General features: G+C 39.8%; 1 protein-coding gene across 1 annotated transcript in view; it reads left to right on the top strand.

Annotated features, from left to right (window-relative positions):
• The window catches only part of ALMS1 (ALMS1 centrosome and basal body associated protein), a gene marked incomplete at its 5' end in the record, with an annotated part of 69,165 nt that extends 47,585 nt beyond the window's left edge, over window positions 1-21,580 (top strand). Inside the window, 8 exons of the mRNA XM_084286550.1 lie at window positions 2,530-3,725; window positions 7,064-7,178; window positions 8,237-8,416; window positions 9,714-9,952; window positions 11,054-11,237; window positions 11,452-11,515; window positions 15,297-15,396; window positions 20,707-21,580. Of these exons, the coding sequence (XP_084142676.1) occupies window positions 2,530-3,725; window positions 7,064-7,178; window positions 8,237-8,416; window positions 9,714-9,952; window positions 11,054-11,237; window positions 11,452-11,515; window positions 15,297-15,396; window positions 20,707-20,751 (2,123 nt within the window). The 3' untranslated portion in view covers window positions 20,752-21,580. The remainder of the gene's footprint in view (window positions 1-2,529; window positions 3,726-7,063; window positions 7,179-8,236; window positions 8,417-9,713; window positions 9,953-11,053; window positions 11,238-11,451; window positions 11,516-15,296; window positions 15,397-20,706) is intronic.
• Window positions 21,581-22,636: the final 1,056 nt, after the last annotated feature.

The raw sequence follows: 22,636 nt of genomic DNA, 5'->3' as shown, positions 1-22,636 counted from the left end.
GTTTTAAGCAGAGTGCTCAATCTGCCTGGGTTAAGGTCACCCCTTAGAGCTGTGCTGATGTATCAACAGTGATTCCTCCTGATGGCTTCAGTTCTTCCATTTAGAAGGGATTTTCTTTTGAAGTGCAGCTTTTTTCTTCAGAATAGAGATTACATTATTGATATTTCCAAAAGATAATTTAAAATCTTTCTGTAAGGCACTTAATGTCATTATTTTATGTTTGTTTTTTTTGATGAAGGTGCATAGGATCAATAGTTGAATTAGAGCAACAAAGACAACATTCTCTTAACCTATTTATTTGAACAGAAGAAATAATTCTCTGAATGCTTTTAAAATGCAAGGATCCAAAAAAGAGGAATAAGACTTTTTATTTTATTTATTTTATTTTATTTTATTTTATTTTTTTGCTGGGGGTAGCTCAAAACAGAAGTTGAATCTTGGGTCACAGTGTTAGAAGTGAAGAAAGACTGAGTGTATGGAAGTGAGCTTTCCAAACAAGAATCTGCAATAAGAAACAAAATGCTGTGCTGGAGCAGAGAACCATTTATGCTGTCTGTTTGAATAGCCTGGATAAAAATGAAAGGGGAGCACAACTGTTAATATAAAATTATCTAAAGGTATTTTTTTTGTAACAGTGACGGCCTAAAGCCACAGGCAGGAAAAGAACAGAGTAGAAATAATCTTTTGTTAAAACAGTACAGTTGAAAGCTTAATAAGCAAGCTTTCTGAAGGAGAACTTGCATGCTTAAAACCTTCTCTGACTCTTTCAACTGTATTTTTAGCAGGCCTAATAAAAGATTAACTCTACCCACAGAGCTTGTCTAGAGCTTAAAATTATGCAAGTTATGTATTTATTTTTTTAAAAAAAGTTTCTCTATATAAACTTATTTTTGTTTTTGTCTGTTTGCATTCCTTCTGTCTTGTTGGTAACTTTTTTTTTGTAAAATAGAGAAGTAATAAAAATTCTGCATAGTATTCCCAAGCCTGTTAGTCAGGAGGATGTGGAGAAATGTTCCTACCTAGAAACAGAAACGGTGACCTTGTATGCAAACACAAATTCCTCTCATTTCAGAGTTAGTGAGACTGGGTGTGCTGTTCCTGGTCTGAACATGACACTGAAATGTTTCTGTGATGAGACAGGAAGGGAAGAAACAAGTTACTGAATGAAAGTCAGATTTATGAAGCCTGTGTTAACAGGATAAAATGACGTAATTTTATCATAACTCTTTCTGTGCTTCTCTTGCATCACTACTTCCCATGTGGAATTGAGGCTTTATAAATCCCCAGCCTGTGATTCATGATGAGGCAGGTAGGTTTTTCCTCCATGGGGTGGGGAGAGGCTTGGTTGTGGGACTTAATATCCCTTTTGCTGAAAAGCAAGATTTGCTGCTGTTAACAAAAAAAGGACTTAACAGTTCTATGTTTTTGTTACCATCGCAGAAGGAGAGAAATGAGAAGTTTAAAACAACAAAACATTTTGGGGAAGAATGTTGAAAAGCTAGGGAAAACTAATTTGAGTGTTTGAGGACTTGAGAAGCCCTTCTGGCACTAGGGGCACTAGGATCTGTAGTTCCTGCTTTCTTCCTTTATGGGTCATTGAATATATGAGCATATAACTCAGTCCATTGTACAAAGAATGTAAAATGAAACATTTTTACTTAAAAAAAAATAATGGTTTTTACAGTTTATTAAAATGGCTTTAAAGTTGAAGTATTTTTGAAGTATATATATATTGAATATATATATATACTATATATATATAATATATATTAATATATATAATATATATATAATATATATTATATATATATATTTCAAATATATATATATGAAATATATATTTTGAAGTATATATATCTTTGAAGTATTTTTCTGCTAGTATTTGCTGCGTGCATACTTAATGTGTCTCTATTACAAATGAGTTAGTAGTTGTATTCCTGCACGTAGTGCTCTGTAATTGCAGGTAGTATCAGATTCTTGGGGGATTTCACTGCTACTTTGAGCTAAAATGTGTGATTTGAGCTTGAATAAATATCAGAGCTAGGTCTTGGTGTGCTATCAGAAATGTTTCCAGGAGCTGTACAGAAGGTGGTATTGGTTTTCTTGTATATAGTGCTCCTCTGAGTTAAGAGGTAATATTCAGGCATAGCCCTAGGGGGATGTTTCTATTCCCTGGGCATTTGTCTGAAAGGCAAAACGAGCTGTGGCTTCTTGTCGTGAGTTTCCATAAACGTAAGTTTTCCAGTAACATAAATTTGTCCAAATTTTGATCTCTATTACATGTGACGTATCTAGATTCCTCCTTTAGATTTAGCTGGATCCAGCATTCTCTTGGGTTCCATGTTGCAAATGATAGAAAATACTATATATGTACTTTTAATAATGCTAAAACTTCATTCCTAAGTGAGTTGTGTTTTGGGAATGGAAAAGGTGAGATGAAAGTCACCCTGTTTCAAATATGCTGGTTTTTATTTGCTTCCATGTCAATGAACAAAAAAAAAAATAATACAAGTTTTTCTTTTGTTGCAGAACACACGGATCATTTAAAGTCTGTGAAAACCACTCATTCGGTCTTCAAGTCTGCCCAGTTCTACCTTCATCATCCCATGTCCATGCGTGAGAGCTCCTTCCAGTCGAACAGCGAGCCCTCAGAGGATGGTTCGGGTGTTGGACGTGCTAGACCTGCCTCAAGTGCTGTCTTCCAGAACTGGAAGAATGCACATCGCCATAAACATGTTTTCTCTGCCCGTCATAAGAACGATGGTGAAAACGAGTTCTTCCTGCTCTCTGCAGAAGCAGATTACAGCAAGAACGAGGATCTAAATGTTGGTACGTCTCCGGAGAGTGAAATGTCTAGAAAGGAGCTGCCTCAACACGGCAGAAGAGACTCAGAACAAAAGGCAGCTGAAAGTTATCCTTTAGCATTTAGCCAAACAACTTGTCTTCATGATAATGTGGAGAAAGACCTGCTGCTGAGGCAGAGAACCCAGTCCACTGGTAGCTTGGATGACCTCTGGGTTAAGTTTCTGGAGCGCCAGAAGAGATACCAGCACCATGATTTTAGGGGTAACAGTGAGCTCTCCCTCGTTGAGCGCCTCGATCGATTGGCCAGGGTCCTTCAGAATCCCATTAAGCACACGCTAATACCAGCAAGATCAGGAAAGAATGTTTTTGAAAGAAAACATAAGATAAGGGAGCAGAAGAAAGTGAGGCTGCCAGAAAAGAGCACGTCTGAAAGTACCTCGGAGCCTCATGCAGCATGTGTTGAAGAAAGGCCATTTATCAACCACGATGAAAACAGCTTTGTTGAGCTTAGGAAAAGTAGGTCAGGAGACAAAATGATTTGCCACATGCATAAAATTCTGGAGCACCAGCAGTACTTGGAAACTTCTAGTGACACTTCCTCGGAGAGCAGGCTTAGTAAAGATCACTGCACCACAATCAGTTCCACCGTCTCTGAATCAGATGGGGTAACCCAAACAGAGCTGGAAACTGTTACTCAGACTGAGGTGAGCAGTTCCATTTCCACCATAGACACCGCCAGGCTCATCAGGGCTTTTGGGCATGAAAGAGTGCAGGTGTCACCACGACTTTCCCAGCTTTACTGCACCATCAACCACCAGAAGAGTCGCTCTGAGAAGTGGGACAAGGGAAGCAGCAGAGCGGTGGGCGTAGAATATCCCAAGGTTACTGCTGAGAAACACAGGAAACGGAAAGAGACCCAGGTATGTGGTCAATTAGATCAAAAGATAATTTTAGCTAATTTTTACAGGCACTCTTAAACTGCTGTATAGCAATAAAGTCTGTTGTTACTTGGAGAATCGCTTAAAACACACAATGGTAGGTTTCTATCTTTTATACCTCAAAAGCAAAACACTCTCTTTTGCCTCTTCAGCAGTAAGGAGGAGCTCAGAATACCTTAAAACATCCATCCTGCTTCCTTTCTTCATGTTCCTATATTTTTTTTCCCCCTCTTTCTCTATTTGCCTTGGAGGTAGTCTTGGGAAACAAGATGCTGCTCTATCTTTTTTCTAGTTACCTGCAGGTTTTGTGCTTTTTGCAGTCCTGGTAGAAAGTTCAGGTTGCAGCTTTTGACTGCATATTGCTACCTAAATATATCTGGGCAACAATAAACACTGTTTAATAAAAAATATCAAAGGATTTATATGAATTTTATTATTGTCTACTTTAAATGTTGGAATTTAATCAACATCTGAGTGCTGGCTGGTTGTAAGTTTCTGTCTTTGGCAGTTCAGGCATATTAAAAGAAAGCATTTGGCCTGAGAGTTCTAGACAAAAACTCTGGAGTAAAGCTGTTTTGAAGCTGAGAGAATCGTTCTGATGACTTCAGTTGAATTTGTAAATGGCCTCCTGCAGGAGAAATGAAAATCAATTTCCTGAAAGGGGGCCATGGTAGGGGCTTGATGATTATAGAAAGAAATGAGAGCTCTGGGGTTCTGTCATATACACTAATGCTGAAAAGTGCAGGAACAAATAGGAAATATTTCTCTCTTCTTTTTAGTGGAAGAAAGTGATGTTGCTATTGTTAGTAATGGATTTTAGAGAAACAAGTTAATTTTTCTTAATACAATCAACTAAATTTGTCTGTCAAGTTACTGAATGCAAGTCTGGGAAGAAAGACTTTCAAGGCTAAGAATTGTTTTAAAATAGATTTATTAATGTTATGAAATAAAACAGTCAAACTTTGCAGCATTAAGACCATTAATCACTACACTGACTGTCTAAATATGGAATTAGGATCCAACATATGCTGTGCTGTGGTTGTAGTGTTTGGAAGAAATAGAATCACAGAAGAGTTTGGGTTGGGGAGGACCATAAGGATCATCTAATTCCAGCCCCCTGCCATGGGCAGGGACCCCTTCCACCAGCTCAGTTTGCTCAAAACCCCATCCAGCCTGGCCTTGGGCACTGCTAGGGATGGGGCATGATGATTTTATTCCATATTCTTTTGTAAGGCTGATCCTTCAACGTCTATTTAGACCTTAAAAACAACCTCTGGTCTACTTGACTTTGACAATCGCCTATGAGATAACAGATTCCAGTAATACTTAGGTGAGAATAAAGGCTTAGTGTTCTCAGTGCTTGGTGTTGCACTGAACCCATATGGCTCTTAGAAAGTGGTAACCTTTATCTGATGATGTGCTCTGTGTGTGTGTATAACCAACACATAAAGAGGTGCTTGACCTGCCTCAAGTAAGAATGAGAGAAAATTAATGGCAGAACGTTAACTTCACTGTAAAATCCAAATGTTGATGATTTCCATGATGCTTGGCAGAACAGAAATCAGGATCTTTTTTCTAGTTGCAAATTTCTGTGGTTCAGAAACTGCTGTTTATTTATAGCAGGAGCTCTACTCCTAAGGAGACTACTGTACAAATCTTGCAGACAAGCGCTGCGCTTTGTAGCTCAGTTTTTTGTTTTTTTTTTTTGAGAGCCTATTGTCAGCTCTGCTTCCAGAAAACTTGATTGCAGCCTATTTTATTTATAGACGCTGAACCCATCCCAGAAGGTTTTCATCTATTCCAGTTTGTTATTTCTAAAGCACTCTTAAAGCTGCCATCTGGTAGCAGGTACAAAACTAAAGGTTGTGCTGTTTAACTGCTTGAAGGGCTTTGAAGGCACTGCGCTGAGTTTTCTGGTCCAAATAGGAATATGCATGTCAATATTCAGTACCAAATCTCTGCCTGTATTTATTTCTGCACGTGCATGCAAATGGGTTATCTTGTTTTTTTTTTTTTTTCCCTACTTCATCCCATCTTTCCTTTTGCTGAGCAGCCCGTATTTACATTTGCTTCTGTTCTCTGAAAGAAGATAACACACCTACTACAGCTGCCTAGTGCACTGTGTCAGAGCTGTAATGGTTTTGTGAAACTAAAAAACAGCTCTTCCCAGCGTGCACGAGAATAAAAAATTGCCTCCTATAAATGCTGAAATGAAATTGTTTTGCATTGAAGTGGTGGTAGCAGAGGATCAATCAGAAGGTAATAAAAAGCCTTTGTTCATTTCCATTGTGGCTAGCGTTATGAGTTGCTAATAGAATACTAATTGCTATGATCAAGCAAAAACCCAAACAAAATCTGCTTCATAATTAAAAAATGAAATTGAGCAGGGTTGCAGAGGCTGGTCTGTGCCGCGCTGCTGGGTTTGAAGCCCAGAGAAGCACTGCCACTGAACTGCTCTTAATAAAGCACTGCCATTCTCTGTGCTTTCTATAACCAAACAGCTTATGGACTAGATGCATTACCCTTAAAATATATTCCATAGTTAAAGTTATAACGTATTAAAATAATTTAAATTCTATGGCAGTCGTGCTGCTTGTTCTCTTTGTGGCTGGAGCTCCTGTTTGTGTGCCTGTTGATGTGAAAGTATTTTGCCTAAGCTGTGCTCTTACCACCTTGTCTCTTCCTTTTGAATTGAGTTTTCTCCACCTGGAGAACTTTTTGTAGTGAGGATCGCAAGAGTGAGAGAACTTCTAGTACTTAAAGATTTTGCTCTTTCATGCCAGCGTTGCAGATCTGGAGTTTGCTGTGAATTCACTTGAAAGAGCAAGATGTTGTTGCTGGAGGGACAAATTGTCTTGAAAGAACACCAGCCACCTCTAAAGGCTTTTGGTTTGAGAGGGTAGGAATATAGGATTCAGTCCAGATGTATTTTCTCCCTCTTCCCAAAGAAGAAACAAATGATCTTGGTGCTGCAGAGGGGTTTTGGAAGTGTAGTCTCAACAAGCCATGCTGTCCCATGAGCTTCGGACAGATGAAGAGGAGGATGCTCAGCACTGTGCAGAATCTGATCTTACAGAAACCAGGCACTCTTACTAGAACAGGGTGCTCAAAGTGAGTGCATTGCTGCATGAGGCTATAAAACCAAGGCTGACTGTTGTGTGGCACAGCAATAGGTGACACTGAGCAGGCTCTTAAACATCTAAATAACATTAGAGGCAAGGTACTGCAAATAGGGATGACTTTCTTGCTGTTTAAATCCCTCTTCCTTTTCATTTCAGTTAGGTTTTTAGGAATTCCTGTTGTTTTTTCTCCCCCTCCAGAAGGCAATCCGTGTTTCATTGGATTCAACTTCTTCAAGCAGCAGTTCTTGGGGGCCAAGCTCAGCTCTCAGTAACAAGCGACGAACACGGATGTTAAACAAAGGTGTCCAAGCAGGTGAGCTCTCAGCTTCCAAGCTTGTCTTTCACGTTTTGTTTCTGCCTTTTATCTCTTTGATCTTTTATCCCATTTTCCAGTGTCTGTTGCACCTTTCTGGTTACAGGTATGTATATGCAGCATTCTCCAAATTCACTTCAAGTGCTTTCAGAGAAAGATGTTCTGGTCTAATTAAAATGACCCATTTCATTGCCGTTCTTGGCCTGCTTGAGTAGTAGCCAAATTTCTCACTTGCTAGTAAGTCTTATTAACCTAAACTTCTGATTCATTTCAATCGTAAAGGTGGACTGATGATTTTTTTTTTTTTATATATCTTGTTTTCTCTGTAAGACATCTGTTACTCACAGAATGTATTTTGTGGGCACGTACTATTTCAGAAGGCCTGTGACTGCAGCGTTTCATATTCCTCTTGGTAATATTTTGGATGTTATGTTCTATTTAAAACACAAGCTCATCCTGATCTGGTGCAGTTCTGCATTCATTTTTTTCCGGTGGCAGTTTCCAGTTCCTCCATTACTTTCATTTAAATGCCAAGTTCCTACCATAAGATTGAATAGTGGTTTTTGTTTCAGTCATCAGACACATAATTTATTTATTACCACTTTTTTCATGTGCAGCAGTGGTTCAATTTTACTCCCACACCCTTTTAATACAAGTATATAATCGATATACATACATATTTGTATATTACTTATATTCATATATTACATATATATATATATATAACATACACACGTAATATACATTTTTATGTATTTATACATTTGTATAAATAACATATAAATAAAAATATCCATGCTTTGCCTGGGGAGCTGGATTTACACATCTTTAATCTTATTTATTTATCATTTAGTAACAATCCCAAGTAACTGGATTTGCTTTGAATTTGAAGTGGGAATATAAATGATTTTGCCTTTTGAAGATGGGGTAAAAGTGACCCTTCAACTCCAAAGTAAAAATTGAGGTCACCCCCTGAACTATGCATGTTACAGGTGCTGATGTTGAAGTACTTCCAGATGCTCTAGAATAAGGTGTTACTGCATTGTTTTGATCTACAGGAGACTTGGAGATTGTGAACAGTGCAACTAAGAAAAACACCCGGGATGTTGGTGTGACTTTTCCTACACCAAGGCCCAGCCAGCCAACTCAATGGCCACGGAAACCCTGGCATTGTGTCGATGGTATTTTTGGAGAGTCAGCTGGTATGGTCACAGATCATCAGGCAGCAGGAAGCAAGGGTAAGCAGAAGGGACAGCCAGGCAATTTTTTCATGGAGAAAAGGACAAAAAGGAGCAGACTGCATTTACCACAAGGTCAGTCCAAAATACACTTTCTGCAGAGCAGAAAAGCTCTGCGTCTCAACAGCAACCACCAAAACTTATGAGGAGGATTAACTGGAATGCAGTAGTCTCTGACTCTAGTCTTGTCAGTTCTTACATTGTTTTTAATCAGTAAACTTTAAACAAAAGTACTCACTATGGCAAATGAGCTTTGTACTGCTCTGTGATGCATTTTCAATCAAGCCATTAGATGCAGCCTTTCCAATAAAGGTAGCAAATAGGAGGCAATGAATAAGGCAGGGGATAAGGTAGGAATCTTGTAGGTATGTGGTTTCATTTTCAAGGTATAAAAGATTCTGCTAAGTTCTGAGTAACTTGACCCTATTAAGTTGTACTTACTGCTTCATATACTAAGGCTTCAAAGAACAAGTTTTTTTTTTTTTTCCTTTTCTTTCCCTAGAGTACTTAGGAGAAGAATTTGGTACCAGAAGAGCTAGACTTGTTTCCCTCTTTCAGCTAGAGTTGCATTTTTGGGCTGATGGAGTAGTTTCTTGATTATTTTTTTTTTGAAATTTACTGACAGTCTTCACAGTGTCACGATTAAATGTTTAAAAATATTTTCCTTAGTCATCATTGTTGTTGTAGGGACAAATCACTCTCTCTCATACCGTTTTTATTTAGAAAATTTAGAATATCTGCTCAGAATACTAGCTGATGTATTCAAACCCCATTATGTATGTAAACTGTGAGTAATCTAATTCCTGTATACATATTTAACACTTGGAAGATGTAAAACATTTGTTCTTCAAAAAAGTCTATAAAAAGCCATCAGGTTTAGAACATACAGAGGCTCCTTAAAATGTGTAATTGCTGATATGTAACTATTCATAGGATGGTTTGGGTAGGAAGGGGCCTTAAAGATCATTTAATGCCAACCCCTTGCCATGGCCTTATTCTTTCTATAAAGGGAGAAACTTCCAAGTGAAGCCATTTTGTGCCTTTCCAAAAGTGCTGTTTGATAGGGGCTTGCTGGTTTACTGACACTTGGCAAAAAATTTCTTTAGAAACAACCAAAGGTAGCTGGTACAGAGTCCCACTGAAATTGGTGTAGTAACCGAAGTGAGTATTTATTGCAGTGTTAGGCCCCAGATTGTATTTAGCTAATAAGGTCTTGGGCATGAAGGGCCATAGATGGGGATGGAAAAAGGGCATTGTGTATCTTTATCTTTACTTTCTTCTGTGTTCTCCTCCACAGGAATTTCATGGTTTGTCCAAGCAGAGGATTTGAAATCTGAATCGAGGAAAGAAAACTTTTCCAATTCTTGTCCTGGTCCGTCTTGGTTTGAACCACTGACCAACACTAAGCCCTGGAGGGAGCCTCTCCGAGAGAAGAACTGGCAAGAGCAGCAGCACAGCACCGTGACTCAGCCAGCAATTCCAGAAAGAGATGCTGAGACCAGGGCCTTTCGGCCACTTGTGAAGCTTACGCTACAGGTAAAGGCACGCTGGGATCTCTGTAGGATTTTGTTGGGAGTAATGCTGAATCTTGTGGAAACACTTTGTTCTTTTTTTGTTTTTGTTTTATTAACTCATCTTTATGATTGCTGCAAATCTACAAGTTAGACTGTTCTTCCTTAAAAAGGCAAAACAAAAAACTAACCAAAACACAATGAAGTCACCAGGCGTGTTTGTTTATTATTGTAGTCTGGCGTTGCCCAATATGATAATCTATTTGAATTGAGCTCATATTTTAGGGCTTAAATCATTTGGCTTCAGGAACTAGAGGGAATGTAGCTGAAGTAATGCCAAGTCATACCTGCTTCCATGCAGAAGTAACAGTGTGATGTGCATAGTGTGTGATTAAAGTGGGCTTTGATTCATACAGTGCAAACACTCAAAATGCTGATATTCATGCATGTGCAAATATGATGCCCACTCAAGATCAAATTGAGTGTGATCACTCTAAATATCTGGGAAAATACAGGTAATAGCATACAGATACACTTTTGAAGAAGATCATCCATAAAAAGTGAAAACTAAATTGGCAAATGCTAATGCAGGTGCACTTCCGAAGTTTATTTAAGTTCGACTGCATCTATTCCTGTGTTCAGGGACTTCCCTGTGATGGAAACTGAAGCGTGGCAAATAGGGCTATCAGGAGATACTAAACAAAAATACAACAACAAAAAAGAAAATTCCATTTTTGATCAAAAATGAAGTTCTAATGTTGATGCGCCCATTGATTTCTAGCAAGGGAGACTATAATAAGTTATGTCATCTTCTACAGGCTAAACTTTGTATGAACCTTGCTATGCTTTTTTCAGAAGAGGTTTGTGTCCTTTTTGCTAATTTTTTAGGCATTATTTTTTCCTTCCAGCTTGTTAGTTTCCTTATTGTTGACAAATTGTGTTTTAAACAAGGTCTCTGAGGATCTACCAAGCACTAGGGATATGTGATTTTGTACGTTATACCAAATATTGCTTTGGGATTACTTTTCCCCATGTTTTGGTAATGAATTAGATATTTCATTATTCTCTTCCAGCTGTGGGGAGTCTGTCTGACCACTTCAGATTTCGTTTTGTCATCCCATCTTAGGAGGCTCTTGCAGTGCATCGCCCTGATTTCATCTCTCGCTCTGGTGAGCGCGTGAAGCACCTGAAACTTGTAATGGAGGAAAGGAGGATACAGAGCGTGCTGCAGTCTGAACGTGAAGAGCTGTTTAATCCTCCAGAGAAAAGGAAGGGCTACAGGAATGCAAGCCACATGCTGTCTGACAGAGGTACCTTTGTGGTTCTGCTCCTGGTGTTCTATAGGAATGAATTAATTTACCCATTGTTCTTAAGGATGTGTGTATTTTTAATAAAAGTATTACAATTTTTAATGTTATCTGTAAAAAAAAAAAAAATCCAAAAAGGAGTAAGATGGATGTAACAGAATGTTTTGTGATAAGCAGACTTGTTCACTGTGCTCTTATCCTAAAACTTTCTGTTTAGGCTACCTGGTTAAAGAAAAGAGAAAAACAATTCCGAAGAGTGAAATGGTTCAAAGATCTAAACGGTAAGGTTACGAAAAATTTGTTTCAGATAGATAAGTGCTCAGAGTAAATGAGTAGGAAAGATGGATGAATTGTATCTGTAAGAAAAAAAAAAAAAAAAAAAAAAAGGGATTTGGTGATAACTCATCTCTTCCTGTGCAAGATGTAGGGACTTCATGAGAGTGAGAAAGCACCTATTCATAAAATCCTACAAATGACACCATTTTGGAAAAAACATTTCATGTAAATTGAGTATTCTGCTGCAGTATCTGCGGTCCAAACACTACAGCAAACTGTCCAAGTATTGGATCCCCAAAGAGATGAAATGTAGGGTGCAGGCTAATGGAGTGTCCGTATAGTTTTAAACATTAGCAAACTAGGTAATTGGGGCAGGAAGTGAGGTACCATTTCACCAAATGGAGGTAGCTTTGTGGAAGAAATAATTATCCACAAAGGAATAATGAGGATTTTACCCTTGTAAAAAAAACAAACAAACAAAAAAAAAAAAAACAAAAAAAAAACACCTTGTGATAGATTTTGTCTTATGTTTGATTCAAGTACTTCATAGCTAAATGCACAACACACTAATGGTGTATTAAACATTTGTAATACCTGTTGCCATAGAGAGGATATGCAAGGATTTAACTAAAAAATGGTGTTTTATTGCATCTGGATTCTGAAATGAGAGAGATACAAGAGGAGGTGGTGGAAAGGGACCACCTGAGAAACAGCAGAAATACTTAAACATAAATCAGTAACTCACGAAGCTGTCTCTGATGGTGTAAGTGCTTTGTTGCACCAAATGCAAGTGCTACACGAAGGGAAAGGTTTGTGCTATGGACAGTATTTGGGGTCAGAACTGTTTCATTGCATTTTCATCAGTAGCAATGGGGAGGAACACACCTCAGCAGTTTTTTGGGAGGACCAGCCAGTATGCCTGAGAGTAGCTCTGGAGCATCTGGAGACCTCTGCAGGCTGGAAAGGGCCAAGATCAACAGCAAGAAGCATCAAATGTCTCCTGGGGACACAGCAACCCCATCAGGGTGTCGGCAGCCCCTGAGGACTGGCTGCTCATGCAGTGGCCCCTCAGAAAAGGGCTTTGTGGCCTGGTGGATGGCAAACTGAATGCAGTTGTGCTCCTGCAGTGATGAAGGGTAGCCACACTGTGGGTTGCATGCAGGTGAGGAGAAGCAAATATTTCATTTGGTTTGTACTCATGGGACCACAACTGGATCCTGTGACCTGTTCTGGGCATTATTAACCAAGTGGCCTGAGCCTGCTGGAGGCCAGCAAGACAGATGGGGCTGGAACGTGTGCGAAGAGAAACTGGGGAGGGGAAGGCTGGAGGTGGGGATATGGCAGTGGTGTTCCCCTGCCAGAAAAGGGGAGTTGAGAGAAGGCAGAAGAAAGGCTCCTCTTGAAGGTGTATGATGATGGGACAAGTGGCAGTGGTGATGTGTTACATGTAAGAAGAGAGACAAGAAAATTAGTTTCTCACAAAGATAGATGGTTATGAAATGCTGGACCAGGGACCCACAGAGATGGTACAGTCTCCATCACTTGGAACAGTCAGAAGTTGGCAGGATGAGGCCGGAGCAACTTGATCTAGCCTTGAAGTTAGTCCTGCCTTGAGCAAAAGGTGGACTAGGTGACCTCCAGAGGTCCTTTCCAGCCTAAATCACATAGTGAATCTGCAAGCTATCCACTGGAATGCATAATATATATAATAAACCCTGTGATATATATGTTAGGAGACAAAAAAAAAAAAAAAAAAAAAAAAAAAGTGTGTTATTTAAATAGCCTTTGGCATTTAACAGTATTTTTAGGGCATTAGTTAAAAGGTGACAGAAGTGGTAAATATGCCAGCTCCCCCAGGAATGTGCCTCCATGTTTTAGTGGAAACGGATTTGGATTCAGGTCACTTGGACTGTGTAATCAGCATATCTGAACTCACGTATTTTTCAGAAACTCTGATTTCATAATACCGAAGTCAGCAGGATTTCTATGGAGACTGATTCAGGCAGTCGCACTCGGTGACATTTTTTTGTTCTTACTGCTGTCATACTCCAGCTCTCAGTTGGATCTGAGAAGTAATTTATTCTGTACCATTCTTCTGAAATCCACACCTATAATGAGTACAGAAGCTCTTGCTTTCTCTCTGCAAGGGTATAAATGGAATTTCTCATGGTAAATTAGCTAGAGCTAATGAAAACCATTTTCAGGGAGTTTACCTACAATTCTGATTTGTCCGTTTCCTGCTCTAAGTATCTTTGTGGTGGGGTGAATCAGTGTGTGGTAAACCTTGATCTTTCATTGAGGGGAGCCCTAGAATGGTGAAGCCATTAGCGAATGGTGAGTTGGTAGTAAAACAAAACCCCAAACCCCCCGCTCTGGTAGCACTTCTATAGACCTAGCACCCTCTGCTGCCTATCAGCAAAGCATCAGAGATGGAAAATAAGCATCCAAATATGGTTTACTTCCTCTTTTCTGTAGCAGCATTGTGGGTAGTGACATTTTTAGAAAGATGGCCTTAAGAGTAGCTGCAGACAGAGTAGGAGAATAGAAATACATGCAAAGAGGTAGGTCATGGAAACAATTCCTTTATTTTCTTTATTATTTTTTGAATCTAATAGCAATTGTCTTTATAGATGCAATATTAAGTGGCCTGTTAAAGAATTTCCTGGTGTTGGAAATTTGTATTTCCTTGCCTTCAGAGAACATAAGCTCAGCAGTTCAACTGTGATGGATTGGTACACACTGGTGTAACACTTGTACAAAGGAGTGTGGCTCTCCCTAGCTGATACTGGGGAATTAGGACATAAAAGTCAGTTCCAATCAAAATTTTGCATGTGATTCCTTGCTTTGTTGATTCTGCCTTCTTAGTTATCTTTCACTTTCATTTTAGTTTGTTTTCCTTCACAACTTCTAGTCCTTCTGTCCTTTGAAACATGGAGGTAACACCTGAGTTTTACTGACTAAATGGCAAGTCAGTGCAAGTTGACTCATTTGCCTCCATCCCTTCTTTCACTGTTTTGAAGAATTGCTTATTTTCCTGCTGGAGTTAGGACCAAGACAACTGTGAAAGATGCCCCTCCTCCTTGCCTGCTGGTGGGCTGTATTGATTTGCAGTGTTCAGAATGGAATGGGTTGAAGCACTTGCAGATAATAGGAGTTGAAGGCATAGATGCGTTTAAAATATTCAAAGGGAACAGTAATTATGGAAAGTTGTTATCATATTGACGTAAGAATGAAGCAGTCTCTTAAAAAGTGTACCCTTGCAGTATTGTAACTCTTTTTTTCTTCCTTTCCTCCTCCTATTGCTGATTATCAAGTCAGTATGTTAAGGAAGGAGTTATAGTATCTGTCTTGCCTTAAATATAATGGGACTGGAATTTTGAACACGGTTCATTTTCACGTCCCATAGACTGTAATCTTTTTGAAGCTGCATAGTTCCTGGCAACCACTGTCATGGAATGAGTAAAGCCCTATGATCTTAAAGGAAGATATGGGGGAGGCAGTGTCAGCACTGCTCTGCCACCTTAGCAATTAGGTCCCTTCTTTAGGTGGCACCATATAAACCAGCCTAGAACAGCGCACTGACTCTGGGGTGAGCATCAGGCACCTTCATTTTTTTTTTTATTTCAGAGCTTATTTTCCACGTGTGACACTAGTAAACCCCCAAATACAATTCTGACAGGCCAGTAGCCTTTAACAGAATGTGAAGATAAAAATGAGAATGGTTTTTATTTCGATAAATTCCTTCCTGCCAAGTCACTATTTTTGACTTTTTGTATTTACACTAAGGATCTACGAGCAGCTGCCAGAGGTGCAGAAGAAGCGAGAGGAAGAGAAGCGAAAATTGGAATACAACTCGTACCGCCTGAAAGCACAGCTTTACAAGATGGTAGGTGTTCTGGTCAAGTGTTTACATTGGAACCTGTTAGATTTTTTTTTTCCCTTGACGTCACAAGCTTTATAGTAATACTGAGTGCTAATTCTGTGGTATTTGCAGATTCTAGGTGATTAGGATAATCAGGGTCAGAGGAGTCAAGCTTATAAAAACATGGAACAAAAAAAACCCAAAAAAACCCAAACAAACAAACAAACAAAAAAAAAAACAACCAACCAACCAAACAAACAAACAAAAACAAAACCAAACAAAACACAAACAAACAAAAAAACCCACCAAACATCTAACCTGGAAATCTTCCAGTACCTACATGCTGTGTAGGGGAGGGAAAAAAAAACACAAGGAAGCATAGTCCCATGTAAGCAGCACACAAAAAAGGCCATGTGCAGAGTCTTGAGGGCAGACCAAGGTGGGCTGTGGAGCATATCCAAAGGAGATACTCCATAAATAAGCTCCTGGAATTGAAGGCTGCTGCTGTAGCTCTTGTGCACCCTTGCTGTAGATGACTTTAGCATACAATATTCACAGATAGCTTTGTAGCCGTGTTTAAAAAAGCCTGGAGCTGTTGTTCCTAACTTTTCTCCAGAATAAACTGGTATCCCCAAGTGTGGGTGTGACTAGCTTTGAACCTCAAACACTGATCAGCAGTTTATGAACAGTTCCTGTGCTGTGGTCTCATCGTACAACCAGCAACAGGTCACAGGTGAGGTGAGGACTCCAGGATTTTGGTGAGAAGGAGAAGGAATCTGTGGGGACGGTTTGGCTGGGTTACTCTAGGGCTCTGCTGAATCCTGCTTTGTTCTGCCATGAAGTGGAGAGATCCCTGCAGGGAGCTGCTTCTGTCCTAGCCAGCAAGTGCTGCTAGAACTCTTCCTCCCTGGCTGTCCAAGTTTTTTAACAAGTGTTTTATGTGTTGGTTAAGCTCAGGTTTTAACGAAAGACTGAAGAGTGTGCTAGAGACTCCTAGGTTAATCACAAAGAGTAACAAGGAAAAGTCTTCTGTCCCTCTCTCCTCCTATATGCACACATCTTATCTTGTATTTCTGTGTAGCAAAGCTTATCAATTTATATACAGCGAGTGATGTGATAAAACAGAGGAGGCTAATCAGTCCCTTCTGTGAAGCACATCTCTCAGGCTGACCAGTGTATCCCTTTTTGAGCTGCTTCAGCCACCCAAACGTTTTTTTGTTAAGACAATAAAAGCTAAAAGATGGGAAACAACAGTCTACTACAAACAGTGAGGTTTTAACCTGACTCACCTGCTTGCTGCCTAACCCATGTACCAATAAATGCAGCCTTCTGCAGAACTCAGGAAGCAGGCAATGAAATTTAGAGGCCTCACTGGTTTAAGGGCATGCATTTAAAATGAAAACTGATTTATTTCTTCTGGATCTTATGCTTACACTTCAGTTTTTAGCATTGCAACTCTTTTCTGGCTGAGTTGTTTTCCCAGAGCTGGAATAATAGTTATTTGTCAGGAACAGCAGTGGTCGGATTTTAAAAGCGAGGGCTTGTAACGTGGTGTATTATCCAGAATACCTTCCTAATCTGGTTTTGGGTGCTTATGCCTAGAATTACTTCAATTTGCTGTTACGCTTTTACACTGTATATTCACAACATATTTTTGCACTAGTCTGAGAACCTCGGATGCCAGTACAGTAAGGTCTCAGAGTTGATGATTGTTGGCAGTAACTCACTTGAAGCAGTGTAATCAGCTGGAAGAAGAGGGAATCATATTGAAAGTTTTGTGTACAAGTGTTGTTTTGATTGCAAGAGGATGGTGATTCATTGCAGTAAATACTGTAATCTTTTGTCTTCCTTGATGATGCAGAATAGCTGTAGTGAGTAGCTGTAAATACAGTGAATAAGTTTGTTTAGAATTTTGGTAACGTGCTGCTGAGAGCATCAGTTTCTAAAGCAGATCCGATTGTGTGTCGGGGAAAAAAAAGAGCTACAGATTTTGTGGAATGGCTCCAAAGATGACACAGAATATTAGGAGGAGAAAACTGTTTTGTTGTGCTGGTACGAAAGCTAGACTATAAAACATACGTAATCACGTAATCTAGGGTTTTATCATTTAAATGATCTGTCACAGTATCCAAACTGGCCTGAGCATCTCTTACAGTGACAAGTTTGTGAACTGCTGATGATGCAGATCAGTGCTCTAGAATAAACCTGGCTTTTATGTTAATTGCAGTTTTCTGGAGGATATCTGTTGCCCCCTGCTAGGTTTGTATAAGGCCTTGTTCTATCCAAAATCAATTGGCATGCATCTAGAGACAAAGCTTGGGAAGGGAGAGGGGCTAGATAGTCAAGTGCCCTACTTGAGGCTGTGTTTGGGTCAGTGGCAGAGCCATGGTGCCTCTATTCTCTGACTCCAGGTCAGTGTTCAGGGGCATGACTTGTCCCTAATGAATCTTCATTGTCCTTTTCTCTTTGGATTTTGACAGGCTAGCACTGGACGTCTTGGTGGGGAAGGATGTACTCGTGCCACAGTTCAGGGTGCAGCTCAGTAGGTTACCACCAAACATTAATAGCTGGCAGAGGAGCACTAATGAAATAGCTGGGAAGGAAGGGGATGTCTTACCTGCTGCTCTAGTTTTTGCTCAGTAAATGAGAATTTGAGCATTCTCCAAGCACCTGTGGATTTGTTATTACTCGTTATTATCAGAACAAAGAGTACTTACACCCTAAGTTTATTACATATCAGCCACGATGTAATATGGCTCTGGGACACTTCCTGGACATGTAAGAAGCAAAACTTAAGTGTACACCTCACTGATTGCAGTGCAGATGGCTCTGAGGATGTGGTTAGCTGCCAGTACCCACGTGCAGGCTGTTTCTGCCATGCATTGAGGGCTCACAGGTTAAGGATGTTTAATGTCTGGGAAGGGAAGCAGTGAATTAAATGTGTGCACACGCACTCATCCTTATGTACACGACCATGGACAAGTGTTTGCCAGTATCACTTGCGAATTAAACCCTCACAGCAGCATTTAGAGGTATGTTGGGTATAAGTGCATGTTGATATAATTTGTGTCAGCACTTCAGAAGGAAAAATGCACCCCAGCTTCTTAAAAATGCATCCCAAGGAAGAAAACACAGCTGTGTGTTTGCAGTGTGAACAATTGTGCGGAGCACACTGCTCCCTGGAGGCAGCATCTCTCTTCTCATCTGTAGGGAGCAGATGATGATGATGAACTTAAATTAGTGCACAGGTTACAGGGTGGGGCGAAACGGAGTTTATGGGGCTCAAAACAGGGTCCCAAATTAACAAATATATCTGACCAAAATCCACTTTTGTAAAGTACAGATATTCATACAGGCCAGCTGAGAAGCAAGGGCTGGCAGTGCTTGTTCTGAGTTGTTCCTATGCTGCTGTAGCGGTGTGGTGAGAAGGAAAGAGAACAAAATAAGTTTAGTTATTACTAAATTAGGAGGGGATCCTGGTATAACTGCAAACATCAACATTCATGTGCTAGAAGGCAGCTGAGAGGGCTGTGCAGTCTGCCTGAACTTTTGGAATTGTTAAATTCTTAACTTTGCTATCTGAAAAGTTATTTTTATCACAGAATATGCATGGGTCTGGGCTGATGTTCTGTCCCTTCTCTATTTTTACTTTCAAATAGAGCATAAAATTGCACCATTCCCTTATCTAACTAGTGTAAGCCCTTTAATTTTGAAAACTATGGTTGAGACAGATTTCTGATTTGATGGCAGAATAAATCATAAGGAACTTTTCCAACCCTAGTCACGTCAAATTGAATTTATTTATTTTTGAATTTAGCAGATATGAATTTATTCTGTTACTGATGCTCTTCTGTTAGATGCAATTAAAGTTATTTTTGTAAATACGAAGCAGGAGAGGAAACCTTCATAAAGGAAATAGCAAAGTTATCAAGCTACATACTTCCCTCTAGCTTTTTTATTTTTTATAAAGTATTAGTATTTAGGAGTACTGAAGTTTTTTGTGTGTTTATGACATTTTTTTAGAGCCTATGCAGGACAGGGACCACAAGGTGTCGCTACCTCAAAGGAAACAGCGCTCATTTCTAGAGGTGTAAAAATTAAATGCACTATGCTGCTGCTTTACAAGATTCTCTACTGTTTGTTTTTCGTCCCCTTGGCTACGTTTTCTCTTGACAGCCTCATGGTTTTCTTCTTAGTCTGTTTCATAGCCACTTCCAGGAAGTAGAGCAAAGAGGGGAGATAGCATCTCATCGCTCGCTGGGGTTGCTTATTAAATTGCAAGCTGGTCTGTGCTCTGTAAGGTGTGCTCAGAGGCTGTGTGGGGATGGCTTTCGAGTCCTGAGGCTTCATGAAGTTCCTGGGGCCATTCCACACTCAGATTTGTGCCCGCAGCTTTGCATTTTGTATGTATAAATACACCTCTGTGTAACATAAAAGGTCACATCAGGGGATGCCCTTATCATTCCCTATTTGTAAGACACCTCAAGCTCTTCATCTCACGCTGCTGTAAAGCCTCACAAATGTTTGCCGTGCCTCACAACACCAGCAGCGTGCTGGCTGAGCTAGCAGAGCGATGTTTCAGTACCTGAATTGCCCCTTGTAAGAGCGGGTCATGCTAGCAGGTGCTTGGAGAAGAGCAGTGTAAGGGAGCCAGCACCCATAGTGCTCCTCTGAGGTGCTTTAACCATCTTGTGTGATGTCCAAGGGGCTTTGAGGCATCTTTGATATACTTAGTGAAGGCTTTTTTCTTCGTGAACTTGCCTACTTGTGGTTTTTCTTGGGTCTGTCACTAACACCACCTTTCCACCTACTTCAGGCTTTCTCAGAATCACGTAGACGTTCACTTGCTCATCGCTTCCTCTTCAGATACGGCTCATCCCTCCCACCATGGTGAAAAGTCTTAATTTCTTCAGTGGTTTCTTGTAGAAAATGCAATTTCTGTGTCTTCCACTATCCTTGTCACCCTTCCCTGTAATTCTCCTACTTCTCCTTCCTTCTGTGTCCTTTCAGTGAGCTCAAGGAACGAGAGGCTCACGTGAAGCCCAGAGCTTTGTCTTCAAAACCTGAAAAGAGACTGTGGAAACTCTATCAGCTAATGTCAAGATGTGCTCTGACTCTTCATACTTGTTTCCAACAATTTCCACAGCAGCCAGCACAGGGATGTCCTGGTGGTTTTTGTATTGATGAGTGTGAAGCAGCGAGGCTGCTGTAGCTGTCCTAAAACCTGTGAACAGTCATTTCTTAGAGTCACGTATACAAGCTGTGCTCATGCTTGGTGTTTTTAATTTTTAGAGGGATAATACTGGTCTCTACCCCTTTGTTTTTATCTTTCAGAAAATCACCAACCGTGTCTTAGGGAGGAAGGTGCCTTGGAACTGATAAGGATCTCCTCTTCAAATGAAAGCGCGTTGTGCCTAGTAAACTCTGCAGCGTCTTTCTCTGTAAAGGAGATTGTGAAGTGAAATAGATAACGCAGTAAATATCATGCAATGTATGTTTTGTGGCATTTGGTGATGTCTTTTTGTGCTAATAGAGTCTTGCCATATTTTTTAAGATATTAAAGGATCAGTGGTGCGAAGTGAATGACAGATTTTTAAATAAGTGGCTGTTGCTTGTAGTGCTGCTATGGACTTCCAAAATACTTTTTGGCAGTACTTGGTCCACAACATATTTATAACTACTTGATTGAAATAGGAGTTTTATATAAATTAAATACTTTTTAACTGAGATTTTTATTATTTTTTTAATTTCCTATTTCATTGTAGAAAACCTGTTTGTAATTGTTTTGTACTGGAAAAAAATATTAAATAACATCAGGTGAACTTGTAGCAGCTATTGCAGCAATCATGAAATGTATTTTCATTGTCCTTATGGACAAAATGGAAAGAAACCATGCTGTCATCACCACTGACTATCCACCAGGACAAGGACTCAGTTAAGAACTTAGTGCAACTGTGACAGCTGTTTAAGCTGGATATCATTAGTACCTGAAACTGAAGGTGTCATGACTACATTTACTTTTTGATTGGTTTGCTGTCTTCCTGTGTTAACAGGAGAATCTAATCAAAGAATTTTTATTATTATTATTATTTTATTTTTTTACTATTTTGAGATTTTTTAATGTTTGTCAGGGAGAGTCCCCTTCACTTCATTAGATGCTTTTATATCCACAGGATGCTTGGTTATGCACTTAATGAGCAACACAGTGGCAAAAGATGAAAAATAAAGATTGTGGTTCTTGGTGATAGGTGCCTGAAGTCTGTTTCATTGGCTCACTGCAGAGTAGATCTGGTGTGTACACAGGAAAAGAAACCCGAGGAAACCTAAGTGTGCAAACGGCGGCTTTCTTTTTCATACACCTTTCTTTTTCATACACCTCAGCGTTCTGTACTTAAAATCTTTACAGCAATTTAGTTCGAGGAACAACTGGAACAATAAATTCCTGCAGAGGGTGAGGCACAACGGAGACTTTTTGACCAGTCGTGTTCACTAGGAATGTCCCAGAACTTCTTGGTTCACCCCTGTGCTGCGCGGTCACGGTGGTGGCTGTGATCTAGCTCTGCCAGTAATCCCCGGAGTTCACATCAGGATGTAATGAATCAAATCTTATAATGATAGGAAATCATTTCCTGGAAGGTCAGTAGAACTACACTATATTGCAAAGACATAGACAAAGATTTAGAATAATATTTTTCAAGCTGTGGCATGTGCTAGTGTTGGCACATGCTGTAAAAGCAGCTGTTACATGCATTTATTTGATTTACAAATTTTTATTTTATGAAAGGAAATACTCTGAGAATATATCTGGGTGTGCTCTGCTTATCAGAACAGAATGCAAAAAAAAAAATAAATCAAAAACATAATCCAATGTGCCAGAAGGCCATGCCTGCCTGGTCTGGTCTCGGAAATCTGAAGTTGAAAACTGCAGATTAAAAATAATACAGCATCATGTGGCTGTGATAGATCGGCTGTGAGAACGGCTTACATCCTTACAACTTTCCCCTTCTCTAAATTTGCTTTTACCTATTTGCTGCTTCCCCTGCCTTGCCTTTGGAATCGGTTTGGGTGCGGGCTGCTTTGCTTTCAGAGTGCTCTTCTGGGGCTAGAAGGCAGCTTTGTATGTTGCTGAGGCAGAAGATGCTCAAACTTGCCAGTACTGAGGTTTGTCATGTGCTTCCCTGATATACATATGAATAGGCTTTTTTTTTTTCCCCCTGCTACAAGAAGTTCAGTTGTGTTAGTCATGGCAAGATGTTGCCTCACT

This window comes from Netta rufina (assembly GCF_964035555.1).
Source record: "Netta rufina genome assembly, chromosome: 4".
In the NCBI taxonomy this organism is placed as follows: Eukaryota; Metazoa; Chordata; class Aves; order Anseriformes; family Anatidae; genus Netta; species Netta rufina.
This window is presented reverse-complemented; position numbering and strand designations above follow the sequence as displayed.